Below are 13,755 nucleotides of genomic sequence, written 5' to 3'. Positions count from 1 at the left end.
CATTACTGCGTCATGTCCAACTACTTCTGGCTCTTCATCGAGGGCCTCTACCTCTTCACGCTCCTGGTGGAGACCTTCTTCCCCGAGCGCAGATACTTCTACTGGTACAGCATCATCGGCTGGGGTAGGTGGGGGCCGGAGGAGGGGCGGGGGGGCGGGGCGCCGGGCCGCCCGAGCTCACCAGCCCTTCTCTGCCCGCTCCTTCGCACAGGGACGCCGACCATTTGTGTGACGGTCTGGGCGGTGCTGAGGATTCACTTTGACGACTCGGGGTAGGTCTGCCCAGATCCCTCCAGCCCCGCCACAGCGCCCCGCAGACCCCCAGGGCCCCAGAGGACCCACAAGGGGGCGCCGCAGGGCACGGCCTTCGTGTGAACCCCAGGGAGACCGCCAGGAGGGGCGGAAGCCTGCGGGGCCACCGGGCCTGGGACAGGCGGATGGTAGGGGCTGCCGGACTGTCTTGTGCTGGGGGAGGATGGAGGCCAAGGCCAGAAGGCGAGCCTAGAACTTGGGACCCAACACCTTTGCCTGCTCTTTCTGGGCTTCTGGAGAGAATTGCTTTTACCTCCCATCCTCCGACCCTTTTCCTCTTGGAAGCCATTTCCCATGAGCAGCCCTGGGAGCTGGGGGTGGGGGGCAGAGTGGCCCAGGGATGGGGCTCCCAGAGGAGGACAGGCCTGCCTCCTGGCCCTTCTCAGGTGAGAGCTCACTGGGATTTCTGCTCTCTGGCTTTCTCTCTCTCTGCCCCTCTGTCCTTCTGACTATCTGTCTCTACCTGTCTCTTTTTCTCTCTGTCTGTCTGTCTCTCCCTCTGCCCCCCTCTGTCCTTCTGCCTGTCTCTCTTTGTCTCTGTCTCTCTGTCTCTGTCTCTAGCTGCTGGGACATGAATGACAACACAGCGCTGTGGTGGGTCATTAAAGGCCCAGTGGTGGGCTCCATCATGGTGAGTAATCCCAATGGGCCGGAGGGGCAGATCCAGGGCTCGGCTCTAAGAGGGTGAGTCCAGGGGGGGAACATCCACATCCACGAAACAGAGCAGTCCCAGGCTCACGGCTCGCCAATGAGCCCTCCGCCGTCCTTGCCCTCTGAGCTGCTGGTGGCTCTTTCCCTGGTGGCTGCTCCCATCCAGGACAATCCTCTGTCCATCGGGAGGAGATTCCCTGGACATCACCCTGTCAGGCTATGGCAGCAGGGAGCCTTGTAATTCAATCCATTGAGCACTTATTAAGCCCCTGCCATCTACAGTGCCAAGTGCTGGGGAGACTGAGGAAAAAGGACAGCCAGTCCCTCACTGAGCCCCTAGAGCAGAGGGGTTCACCAGGGGCCTGGACAAGCCAATGAGAAGAGTAAGCAATTATCCATTTTCTCATTCGATCATCGCAATGTGAGGGGACTGTTATTATTATCTCCATTTAAGAGTCAAAGAAACAGGCGTGAAAAGGTAAAGTGAGTTGTACAGGACGGCACTGCTAGTGGCTGAGACTAGACTGGAACTCGGGTCTTCCAGACTTGAGGTTCAGAGTTTGGCACCCCGGAGTGCCGAGTTTGGGGAGCAAGCAAGTAGGGGGCTGCCCTCAGGGGGGGCTCAGTCTGAACAAGAAGACAAAAACCCCGTACAGCAGGGGAGAGAGAGGATTGTTTGGGGAAGGCATGTGGGCTGCAGAGGACGTGGGTGCGTAGAGCAGGACCGCACAAATGAATGGACGAGTGAATGCGGCGGGAAAGGAAGGCTGTTGATCAAGCCATTATGCGCTTCCCTGAAAGAAATCCTGTGAAGGACGAGTCCAATACGGTCTCTGTTGGTTTTTGTCAAGAGAGTTCTCGTCCCGTCTCTCACAACTGAGCTCTTCTTATTTCTCAACATGCTTTTTCCTTGACTATTTCATTCGTTCTCTCCTCTACCGAACTTAATGCCATCTGCTTCACTGTCCCAGAAAAAGAAAGTCAATCCAAGGCAAACCTCCAAAAAATGGATGAGTGAATGAATGAGTGAATGAATGAATGAATGAATGAATGAATGAATGAATGTGGAGCATGTTTTCCATCACGAGTCCTTGGCTTTGTCTTGGATCACTGCACTGCCGAGAATGGCTAGGTCCTTCACAGCTGATCCTCATACAGTACTGCTGTTACTGTGTCCATCCTTCTTCTCCTGGTTCTGCTCACTTCACTTGAATTAGTTCAGACAAATCTTCCCAGGTGTTTCCTAGAGTGGAGTAATATTCCCTCACAAGCAATCCCATGACTTATCCAGGCACTCCCCTAGTGATGGGCATCCCTTCAATTTCCAATTTCTTTGCCACAATAAAAGCTATTATAAATGTTTTTGTCCTGATAAGCCGCCCCCCCCCCATTTAAAAAAAATTTCCTTGGGATACCAACCTAGTCATGGTATTGCTGCATCCAAGGGTGTGCACAGTCTTGTGGTCCTGTGGGCATCGTGCCAAATTATTCTCCCAAATAGTTGGGCCAGTTCACTGCTCCCCCAACAGCATATTCGTGTCCCAATTTTTCCACGTCCTCTCCAGGAGGTATCCTTTCCCTTTTCTGTCATATTAGCCACTCTGCTAGGTGTAAGGTGATCCCTGAGAGTTGTTTTAATGTGTATTTCTCCAATCCACAGTGATTTTGAGCATTTTTTCATACGACTGTAGGTAGCCTTGATTTCTTCTGAAAACTGTCTCTTCGTGTCCTTTGGCCCCTTATCATCTAATGCCTTGTAGTCTTGTAAACTCACCCCAGCTCTACAGATTTGAGAAATGACACCTTTGTCGGAGATACATGTTACTGTAAAAAAGTTCCCAGTTTCCTGCTTTCATTCTAATCTGGGTTACATTGGTTTGGTTTATGCAAAACCTTTTTAATTTCATGTAATCAAAATTATCCATTTACATCCCAGAATGCTCTTCTTCTCTTGTTTGGTCACACATTCTTCTTTTCCATAGATCTGGCAGGTAAACTATTCCACATTCCCCTAATTTGCTTAGGATATCACGCTATGTCTAAATCATGTACCTGGGTTGACCTTATCTTAGTATGTGGTGTGAGACGCTGGTCTGTACCAAGTTTCTGCCAAACTGCTCGCCAGTTTTCCTGCAGTTTTTGTCAGACAGTGAGTTTTTGTTCCCAAAGCTGGGCTCTTTGGGATCCTTATCCAACACTCAATTCCTATGGTCACTTACCACTGGGGAGTGCATCGCTAATCTTTCCCACTGGTCTTGGTTAGTAGCAGCCTGCTTTGAGGACTCCCACTTTGTATCTGGTACTGCTGGGCCCAAATGAATCTTTCTGTAAAAGGAAGCCTCCCTCCTTCCTCCTGCGTAGTTGACTTGCATTTTCATATCCTGGGTGGTGAGGGGGGGGGTGTCTCTCCCCAAGGGAGCCTACTATGCGTGAGACCTATTGTGCTAGACACTGGAGATACCAAAGTAAAAGGGCAACTGGCCCTGCCCTCACAGAGCTTCCAGTCTGCTGGGGAGACAATATGCACAGATACAAATATAGAGAGGTGCTAGCACTTGGGGGAGAGATCAGGAAAGGCTCCATATAGAAAAGAATGAGCTGAGCAAGCTCTGAAGGAAAACAAGGAGGCAGAGGGGAGGAGAGAGGGGGATGGAGAATTGTCAATTGTGTGAAAGGCTGGAAGATGCCTGGAGCCAGGGTGAGAGTGGATTTGGCTCAGGGACCTGCACTTGGAGGCTGGGCTAGAATGGGGGAGAACTTGAGGTGGGCAGCTCCCCTCATTGCCCCCAGCAGGGATTGCCATAGGCCAAGGGTGACCAGGGGAGTCTTGAATGAAGAGAGAGAAGGGTGCTTCTCTAGAGAGATTACGAAGGTAGAAATGAGTAGGTTCCAGTCAAACTGGATGCCTCAGGAGAGGGAATGGTTGAAATGAATCGGGGGCACCTACTATGTGCACAGCTGTGATAAGTTCAAGGGGACACAAGTCAAAGTCAGGTTGCCCTTGCCCTCCAAAAGCTTACAGTAGTTTAGGGGAGGGTTGGCAGAGAAAGGAGCTTCAATATTTTGAGAAATCACAGGGAGGGTTGGATCAATGAAATATTCTAGGGGTAAGTGACCTCAGTAAACTAGTGTTCAATAAACCCCAAAACTCCAGCTTTTGGGCAAGAACTCACCATTTGACAAAAACTGCTGGGAAAATTGGAAAAGAGTACAGCAAAAATTAGGTTTTGATCAATACCTCATACCCTATCCCAAGATGAATTCAAAATGGGTAAATGACACAAATATAGAGTGAAATCATGAATAAATTAGTTGAACATAGATTATTACCTGTCATATCTGTGGGAAAGGAAGAAATTTAAGACCAAGCAAGAGATATAGAGCATTGAAAAATGTAAAATAAATGTTTGATTATATCAAATTTAAAAGGTTTTATACAACCAAACCAATGCAACCAAAATTAGAAGGAAAGCAACAAACTGGGAGAACGTTTTTTATAACAAAACTCTGACAAATGTATAATTTCCCAAATATATAAGGAACTAAGTCAAATCTACAAAAAATCAAGCCATTCCCCAATTGACAAATGGTCAAGGGACATGAATAGGCAGTTTTCACAAGATGAAATCAAAACTATCAATAAGCACATGAAAAAAGTATTCTAAATCCCTCCTGATTAGAGAAATTCAAATTAAAACCTCACACCTGGCAGATTAGCCAATATGACAGCAAAGGAAAGCAATAAGTGTTGGAGGGGATGTGGCAAAATTGGGACACTAATGCACTGCTGGTGGAGTTGTGAATTAGTCTAACCATTCTGGGGGGCAATTTGGAACTATGCCCAAAAGGGCCTAAAAGACTGTCTGTCCTTTGATCCAGCCATACCACTGCTGGGCTTTTACCCCAAAAAGATAATAAGGGAAAAGACTTGTACAAGAATATTCATAACTGCACTCTTTGTGGTGACCAACAATTGGAAAATGAGAGGATGCCCTTTGACTGTGGAATGGCTGAACACATTGTGGAATCTGTTGGTGATGGAATACTATTGTGCTCAAAGGAATGATGAACTGGAGGGATTCCATGTGAACTGGAAAGACCTCCAGGAAGTGATGTAGAATGAAAGCAGAAGAACCAGGAGAACACCATACACATAAACTGATACATTGTAGCAAAATTGAATGTAATTGACTTTGCTACTATTAACAATGCAATGGGAGGCAGAGTCAAGATGGTGGCCTAGAAGGAGCAGAAGTTCAGACCTCTGAATACCCTTCCTTACTGATCACAAACCAAATGCTCCAAGGGGACTGAAAATCAAACCTAACAACAAGACAGAATCAAGGAACCCTCCTGCTGGACTCAATTCCAAAGGTACGCCCCCCCCCCAAAAGCTGGAATCCAAGAACACTCCTGTTTAAGGGGAAGACAGAAGGAAAGTCCCAGGACCCCTCCCCCCACCCACCAAGAGCACTGAGCCTCCAGTGGCAGCGGGAACCTCTGGGCGGGCAAAGGTGCTGATCTGAAGGGTGTACCTTGCGGGCAGGGCTGTGCCAAGCTCAGAGCATCGAACACAGATGGCGGGGAAGGAGCTGGAGAGGGAGCATAGAGCTGGCAGCTTGGCCAGAGCTGTGGAGATCCTTCATATTTGCTCCAGCCGTCCAGGAGTTTTTGGCCTCAGAGCACACTCAGCCCAACCCAGCTGAACTTAATCCCATCAAAAGTCTTCAGAACTCAGGGAAGCCCAAGCTCCATACCCCTCCCTCATTGACTGCTGGACTTTAATCCAATCAAAAGCCTCCAGATGACAGGGAAGCTCAAACTCTCCCCCACAGACTGCACTGAGAGATCTTCTATCAAAGCTTCAAGAGGGGAGACTGACAGAAGCCCCCAAAACCAAAAAATTGAGAGGAGCAAGGGCACAGACAAATACTGGGAGCAAAGAAGGGGTGAATATGAGCAAACAACAGAAAAAGAAGAAAGAAATCAATAGACAGCTTCTATACAGTGAACAGAACAGAGGGGGAGGGATCAGCAAACGATAAATCAGAAATCCTAGCAAATTGGATACATTTTGGATTGGATACAAACTGGATACAGGCTATGGAAGAACTCAAAATATAATTCAAAACACAATTAAGAGAGGCTTAAGACGATTGGGAAAAGAACTTAAAAACTAAGATAAGTCTTCTGGAAACAGAGGCACTTGAACTAAAATGAGAAAATAGTATCTTGAAAGCCAAAATCAACCAGCTGGAAAATGAGGCAAAGGAGATGAAAAATGAGGCAAATAAGATGAAAGATGACACAAAGGAGATGAAAGATGAGGTAAAGAGGATGAAAGATGACCTCCATAGAAAATCAGACCAGAAAGAGAAGGATGACCAAAAAGCCAGGGATGAAATCCAGTCTTTAAGAACCAGAATACAACAACTAGAATTAAGTGACCTCACAAGGCAGCAGGACACTATAAAACAAAACCAAAGGAATGAAAAAATTGAGGAAAATATGAAGCATCTCATCTTCACAAAACAGAGGATTTAGAAAATCATTCGAGGAGAGACAATTTAAGAATCATTGGTCTACCAGAAGACCATGACAAAAGAAAAATCCTGGACATAATACTACAGGAAATTATTCAAGAAAACTTCCCTGATGTTCTAGAACAAGAGGGGAAAGTGGAGATTGAAAGAATCCACAGATCACCTCCTGTACTTAATCCCCAATTGACAACACCCAGGAATGTTATAGCCAAATTCAAAAACTATCAGACCAAAGAAAAGATATTACAAACTACCAAGAAGAAGTCATTCATATACCACGGAACCATGGTGAGGATAACACAGGATCTGGCTGCCTCCACACTAAAGGACCGAAAGACATGGAATATGATATTCCAGAAAGCAAGGGAACTGGGTCTACAACCAAGAATCAACTACCCAGCAAAACTGACTATATTCTTACAGGGGAAAGTATGGTCATTCAACAGAATAGAAGAATTCCAAGAATTTGTAAGGAAAAGACCAGACCTGATCAGAAAATTTGATGCCCAAACACAGAACTCAAGAGAATCATCAAAAGGTAATTTTTTTAAAGGAAAAAAGGAAAAAAAAACATTTTTTAAAAAGACTCAATAAGTCAAAATGTTAAGTATCCCTATAAGAAAAAAGGTCATTGGTAACTCTTAAAAACTGTTGTTATCACCTGAGCAGCTAGAAGAATTACACTTAGAGGGAACAGTGACAAACTGTATAGGATGAAAGGACAAGACATAAATAGGTATATAGATATATGCGTGCATAAATACATATACGTGTGTGTGTGTATATATATATATATATATATACACACACAACTAGAGCTAAAAAAAGAGGTTAATACTAAGAGAAATGGAAAAAGAAACAAATGGGGATAAATTTATATGTCACAAAGAAGCTCATAGCAGGAGGGGAGAGAACATCAATACACTGGAAGGATAAAGAGGTTGGAGATAGGAAATACTCAACTCTTACATGCTTTGAAATTGACCCAAAGAGGGAAGAACAATACAATCCATTTGGGGCAGAGAATAGATTTGTGCCCTATAGGGGAGTAGAAGGGTAACAAATGGACTGGTGGGGAGGGAAGCAGTACAAGGGAGGGAGAAGGTGAGGGGGTAATTTTAGAAGGACTACTGGGAAAATAAGGGGGGGATAAGAAGGGAGGGGGTAGAAAGGGAAGTAAAATAAGGGTGGGAACTAGGGGGACTGATTGTAAACAAACATTGGTGTAGAAGGAAATAGGGAAAGAAGAAAAGGCAGGACCAGGAGTAGAAATCAAAATGCTGAGAAATACACAGCTAGTAATCATAACTCTGAATGTGAATGTAATGAACTCACCCATAAAACACAAGTGAATAGCAGAGTGGATTAGAATCCAAAACCCTACCATATGCTGTCTACAAGAAACACAAATGAGGAAGGTAGATATGCATAGAGTGAAAGTAAGAGGATGGAGCCAAATCTATTGGGCATGAACTGATAAAAAGAAGGCAAGAGTCACAATCATGATTTCTGACACAGCCAAAGTATAAAATAAATCTAGTTAAAAGACATAGGGAAGGTAATTACATCCTGATAAAAGGCAGTATAGACAATGAGGAAATAACCATACTCAACATGTATGCACCAAATGGCATAGCATCCAAATTTCTAAAGGAGAAACTAGTGGAGCTAAAGGATGAAATATATAGAAAAACTATACTAGTGGGAGACCTGAACCTTCCTCTAGCCAAACTAGATAAATCAAACCAAAAAATAAATAAGAAAGAGGTAAGAGAAGTGAATAAAATCTTAGAAAAATTAGAGTTAGTAGACATGTGGAGAAAAATAAATAGGGACAAAAAGGAATATACCTTCTTTTCAGCAGCACATGGTACATTCACAAAAATTGACCATGTATTAGGGCATAAAAATATTGTAAACAAGTGCAAAAGAGCAGAAATAATAAATGCAACCTTCTCAGATCACAATGCAATGAAAATACTAATTAGTAAGGATACATGAAGAGGTAAATAAAAAATTAATTGGAAATTAAGCAATATGATTCTCCAAAACTGGTTAGTTAAAGAACAAATCGTAGAAACAATAACTTCATTGAAGAAAATTACAATGGTGAGATATCCTTTCAAAACCTATGGGATGCAGCCAAAGCAGTACTCAGGGGGAAATTTATATCCTTGAGTTCATATATTACCAAATTAAGAAGGGCAGAAGTCAATGAATTGGGCATGCAAATTAAAAAACTAGAAAGCAAACAAATTAAAAATCCTCAGATGAAGACTAAATTAGAGATCCTAAAAATCAAAGGAGAAATTAATAAAATTGAAGTCAAAGAACTATTGATTTAATAAATAAGACTACACGCTGGTGCTTTGAAAAAAAAACAAATAAAATAGACAAAGTACTAGTCAGTCTAAAAAAAGGAAAGAAAAAAAATTGATAGTATCCAAGATGAAAAGGGAGACCTCACCTCTAATGAAGAGGAAATTAAGTCAATCATTAAAAACTACTATGCGCAATTATATGGCAACAAATATGGCAATCTAGGTGATATGGATGAATACTTACAAAAATATAAATTGCCTAGACTAATAGAGGAAGAAATAAATTACCTAAACAACCCCATATCAGAAAAAGAAATTGAACCAGCCATCAAAGGACTCCCTAAGAAAAAATCCCCAGGTCCAGATAGATTCACAAATGAATTCTATCAAACATTCGAAGAACAACTAATCCCAATATTATACAAACTATTTGACAGAATAAGCAAAGAAGGAGTTCTATCGAATTCATTTTACAACACAAACATGGTACTGATCCCAAAGCCAGGCAGGTCAAAAAGAGAGAAATAAAACTATAGACCAATCTCCTTAATGAATATAGAGGCATAAATCTTAAATAGGATACTAGCAAAAAGATTCCAGCAAGTCATCACAAGGGTTATTCACTATGACCAGGTAGGATTTATACCAGGAATGCAAAGATGGTTCAATATTAGGAAAACCATCCACATAATTGACCATATTAACAAGCAAGCTGACAAAAATCACATGATTATTTCAATAGCTGCAGAAAAAGCCTTTGATAAAAGACAACAGCCATTCCTATTGAAAATTCTAGAAAGTATAGGAATAGAAGGGCCTTTCCTAAAAATAATAATCAGTATATATCTAAAGCCATCAGCTAACCTCATCTGCAATGGGGATAAACGAGAAGCCTTCCCAATAAGATCAATACTGAATCACCTCTACTATTTAACATTGTACTAGAAACACTAGCAGTAGAAATTAGAGAAGAAAAAGAAATTGAAGGTATTAAAATTGGCAATGAGGAGACCAAGGTATCACTCTTTGCAGATGATATGATGGTTTACTTAAAGAATCCTAGAGAATCAACCAAAAAGCTAGTTGAAACAATCAACAATTTTAGTAAAATTGCAGGATACAAAATAAACGCACAAGAATTAGAAAGAGAAATTCCATTTAAAATCACCCTAGGCAATATAAAATATTTAGGAATGTATCTCCTAAGACAAACACAGGAACTATATGAACACAACTACAAAACACTCTCCACACAATTAAAGCTTGATCTAAACAATTGGAAAAACATTGATTGCTCATGGGTGGGATGAGCTAACATAATAAAAATGACAATCCTACCCAAATTAATTTACTTATTTAGTGCCATACCCATTGAACTACCAAAAAACTTTTTTACTGAATTAGAAAAAACCATAACAAAGTTCATTTGGAAGAACAAAAGATCAAGGATATCCAGGGAAATCATGAAAAAAAATGCAAAGGAAGGAGGACTTGCAGTACCAGATCTCAAACTATACTATAAAGCATTGGTCACCAAAACAATTTGATACTGGCTAAGAGACAGAAAGGAGGATCAGTGGAATAGACTTGGGGTAAATGACCTCAGTAAGAAACTGTTTGATAAACCCAAGGATCCCAGTTTTGGGGACCAAAACCCACTATTTGATGAAAACTGCTGGAAAAAATTGGAAGACAGTGTGGGAGAGATTAGGTTTGGATCAACATCTCATACCCTACACCAAGATAAACTCATAATGGGTGAATGACCTGAATATAAAGAAGGAAACTATAAGCAAATTAGGCAAACACAGAATAGTATACATGTCAGATCTTTGGGAAAGGAAAGACTTTAAAACCAAGCAAGAGCTAGAAAAAAGCACAAAATGTAAAATCAATAATTTTGATTACATCAAATTAAAAAGGTTTTATCCAAACAAAACTAATGCATCCAAAATTAGAATGGAAGCAACCAATTGGGAAACAATCTTCATTGCAAAAACCTTTGACAAAGGTCTAATTACTCAAATTTATAAAGAACTAAACCAGTTGTACAAAAAATCAAGCCATTCTCCAATTGATAAATGGGCAATGGACACGAATAGGCAATTTTCAGTTAAAGAAATCAAAACTATTAATAAGCACATGAAAAAGTGCTCTACATATCTTATAATCAGAGAGATGCAAATCAAAACAACTCTGAGGTATCACCTCACACCTAGCAGATTGGCTAACATGACAGCAGAGGAAAGTAATGAATGCTGGAGGGGATGTGGCAAAGTCGGACATTAATGCATTGCTGGTGGAGTTGTGAATGGATCCAACCATTCTGGAGGGCAGTTTGGAACTATGCCCAAAGGGTGCTAAAAGACTGTCTGCCCTTTGATCCAGCCATAGCACTGCTGGGCTTGTACCCCAAAGAGATAATAAGGGAAAAGACTTGTACAAGAACATTCATAGCTGCGCTCTTTGTGCTGGCAAAAAAATTGGAAAATTGGGGGCTGCCCTTCCATTGGGGAATGGCTGAACAAATTGTGGAATCTGTTGGTGATGGAATACTATCGTGCTCAAAGGAATAATAAAGTGGAGGAATTCCATGGAGACTGGAACAACCTCCAGGAACTGATGCAGAGTGAGAGGAGCAGAACCAGGAGAACATTGTACACAGAGACTGATACATTGTGGTACTATCAAATGTAATGGATTTCTCCATTAGTGGCAACGCAATGACCCTGAACAACTTGGAGGAACCTTCAAGGAAAACCACTATCCACATTCAGAGGAAAAACTGTGGGAGTAAAAACACCAAAGAAAAACAACTGCTTGAATACATGGGTCGAGGGGATATGATTGGGGATGTAGATTCTAAAGGAACATCCTAGTGTAAACAACATGGAAATAGGTTCTGATCAAGGACACAAGTAATATCCAATGAAATTACGCGTTGGTTGCAGGAAGAGTGGGTGGAAGGGAGGGAGGGAAATAATGTGATTCTTGTAACCAAGGAATACGGTTCTAAATTGACAAAATAAATTAATTCAAATGAAAAAAAAAACAATGCAATGACCGAGAACAATCCAGAGGAACGTAGGAGAAAAAATGCTTTCTATATCCTGAGAAAGAACTGTGGGAGCAGAAATACATTAGAAAAATATATGATTGATCACATAGTGCGATAGGGAAGTGATTAGGATTTTTATGTTAAAAGATTGCTCTACTGCAAATATGAATAACAGAAATATGTTTTGAGCAATGATACATGTATAACCCAGTGGAACTGCTTGTCAGCTTTTGGGGGGGAGGAGAAAGTGGGGGGATCATGAATCATATAACTATAGAAAAATATTCTAAATGAAAAATTTTAAAAAGGAAATCACAGGGAGAGGGAGAGCAGGCACAGGGCTGCCCTATTGGCATGCCCTTTCCCAAAAGCAATGGTGGCCTTCATTCAATTTCAAACCCAGAGTAAGAGGAGGAGGAGAAGGGTAGATGGGAAGTCGGCCAGGAGGTACCTGGAAGGCAATGGTAGGACAGCTCAGCCAGATGGCTACAGAAGAGGGAGGAGTCATGGTCTTGAGGTGAGGAGGTGGTGCTAGCAACCAACCACAATGGTGAAGCTCAGAAGAGGGGAGAGTTTGGAGGAAAGGGTCAGGAGCTCAGTCTGGGGAGACCGTTGGGGTCCCATGAGCCTGGAATGCAGGACAGAGGGACAGCACATACACATTCATTTTACAGAACATCTTTGTCAGAATCACGAACTTTTATGAGAAAAGGCAATCTCTGAGGAGTCAAGGGCCAAGTGACCTTCTCCGAACAGAATGTGGTATAACAATGCGCCATAGTGGGGTGCCCCGATGGTGAGGCATTGAGGGAGGCTGAGCATGAGAGAGGACCCAGAGCTCCTGCCATTCTCTCTCTCTTCCTCAGATCAACTTTGTCCTCTTCATCGGCATCATTGTGATCCTGGTCCAGAAGCTCCAGTCCCCAGACATTGGTGGCAACGAATCGAGCATCTATCTGTGAGTACCAGGCCCATACGAGGCCCCACTCTGCCCAGGCCGCTCTGGAGTGTACACATAGGAAAAAGGGGCACACGAACAGGGCAACAGGAGGGGGTATCCCTTGGTGCTGGCAGGCATTGAGGGGATGCAGAGTCCAAGACATCCAGTGGCCACAGAGAGGATCATCAGAGCAGATCACAGCTTAGGCAGGGAAGGAGAGGCAGCACCTTTATTGCAGAGGCTAACAGTAGGGAAGGAGGCAGTCCCAGGCTGTCTGCCATTCTGGCCCAACTCCCGCTATGTCTCCAGGGAGAGGAGCACGAGCTTTGCTCTGCTTCATCTGGGGGGGGGGGGGGAGGTCGACGGGCGCTCTGCTACCTTCTGGACCTGTTAGAAGCCAGTCAGAAATGGCTACACCTGTCCCATCCTTGCACCCAAGAGACCACCCTGGGTCCCCTGCCTCCTCCTCAAGGCTGCAGACTTCTGGAAGGGGTCATCACCACCCGGCCCCCAGGGATACCCCTCCTGTCCCAGGCTTGGGCTTTGTACAACACCCCCTCGCCGTTTGTGGACAAACCAGGGATGCCAAATGGGCTCAGGACCTGTTTTCCTTCAGCATCTTGTTCATTAAAGCCCAAGGGTAAGGGGACCCCAGAAGTCACCCGGGTGAGAATCCCCTTGATAACATCCTTCCCCAGCAGCCATCTGACTTCTTGCAGACCCCTCTGGGTCAGGCGCCTCATTACCTTCACAATGATCTGGCCTCTTCTGGGCAGCCCTGATTACTCAAAAGAGCCAAAATGCCCCTCTCGGCACCTCTCACTCGTTGTTCCTTGTTCCACTCTCAGAGGCCACGAAAAATCGTTTCATCCATCCAACTGCATTCTAGAGAGATTTCAAGCCCATCCACAGGGTATAACCCGGCCAATC

General features: G+C 43.4%; 1 protein-coding gene across 1 annotated transcript in view; it reads left to right on the top strand.

Annotated features, from left to right (window-relative positions):
* Nucleotides 1–13,755, top strand: part of ADCYAP1R1 (ADCYAP receptor type I) — an 89,577-nt gene that overhangs the window by 47,746 nt on the left and 28,076 nt on the right. The window contains exons 6-9 of the mRNA XM_056804692.1: nucleotides 2–124; nucleotides 212–272; nucleotides 874–943; nucleotides 12,752–12,843. Of these exons, the coding sequence (XP_056660670.1) occupies nucleotides 2–124; nucleotides 212–272; nucleotides 874–943; nucleotides 12,752–12,843 (346 nt within the window). The remainder of the gene's footprint in view (nucleotide 1; nucleotides 125–211; nucleotides 273–873; nucleotides 944–12,751; nucleotides 12,844–13,755) is intronic.

The sequence above is a fragment of the Monodelphis domestica genome, chromosome 7, assembly GCF_027887165.1.
Source record: "Monodelphis domestica isolate mMonDom1 chromosome 7, mMonDom1.pri, whole genome shotgun sequence".
NCBI lineage: Eukaryota > Metazoa > Chordata > Mammalia > Didelphimorphia > Didelphidae > Monodelphis > Monodelphis domestica.
Note: the sequence above shows the minus strand (reverse complement) of the source record. Positions and strands in the feature narration are given on the sequence as shown.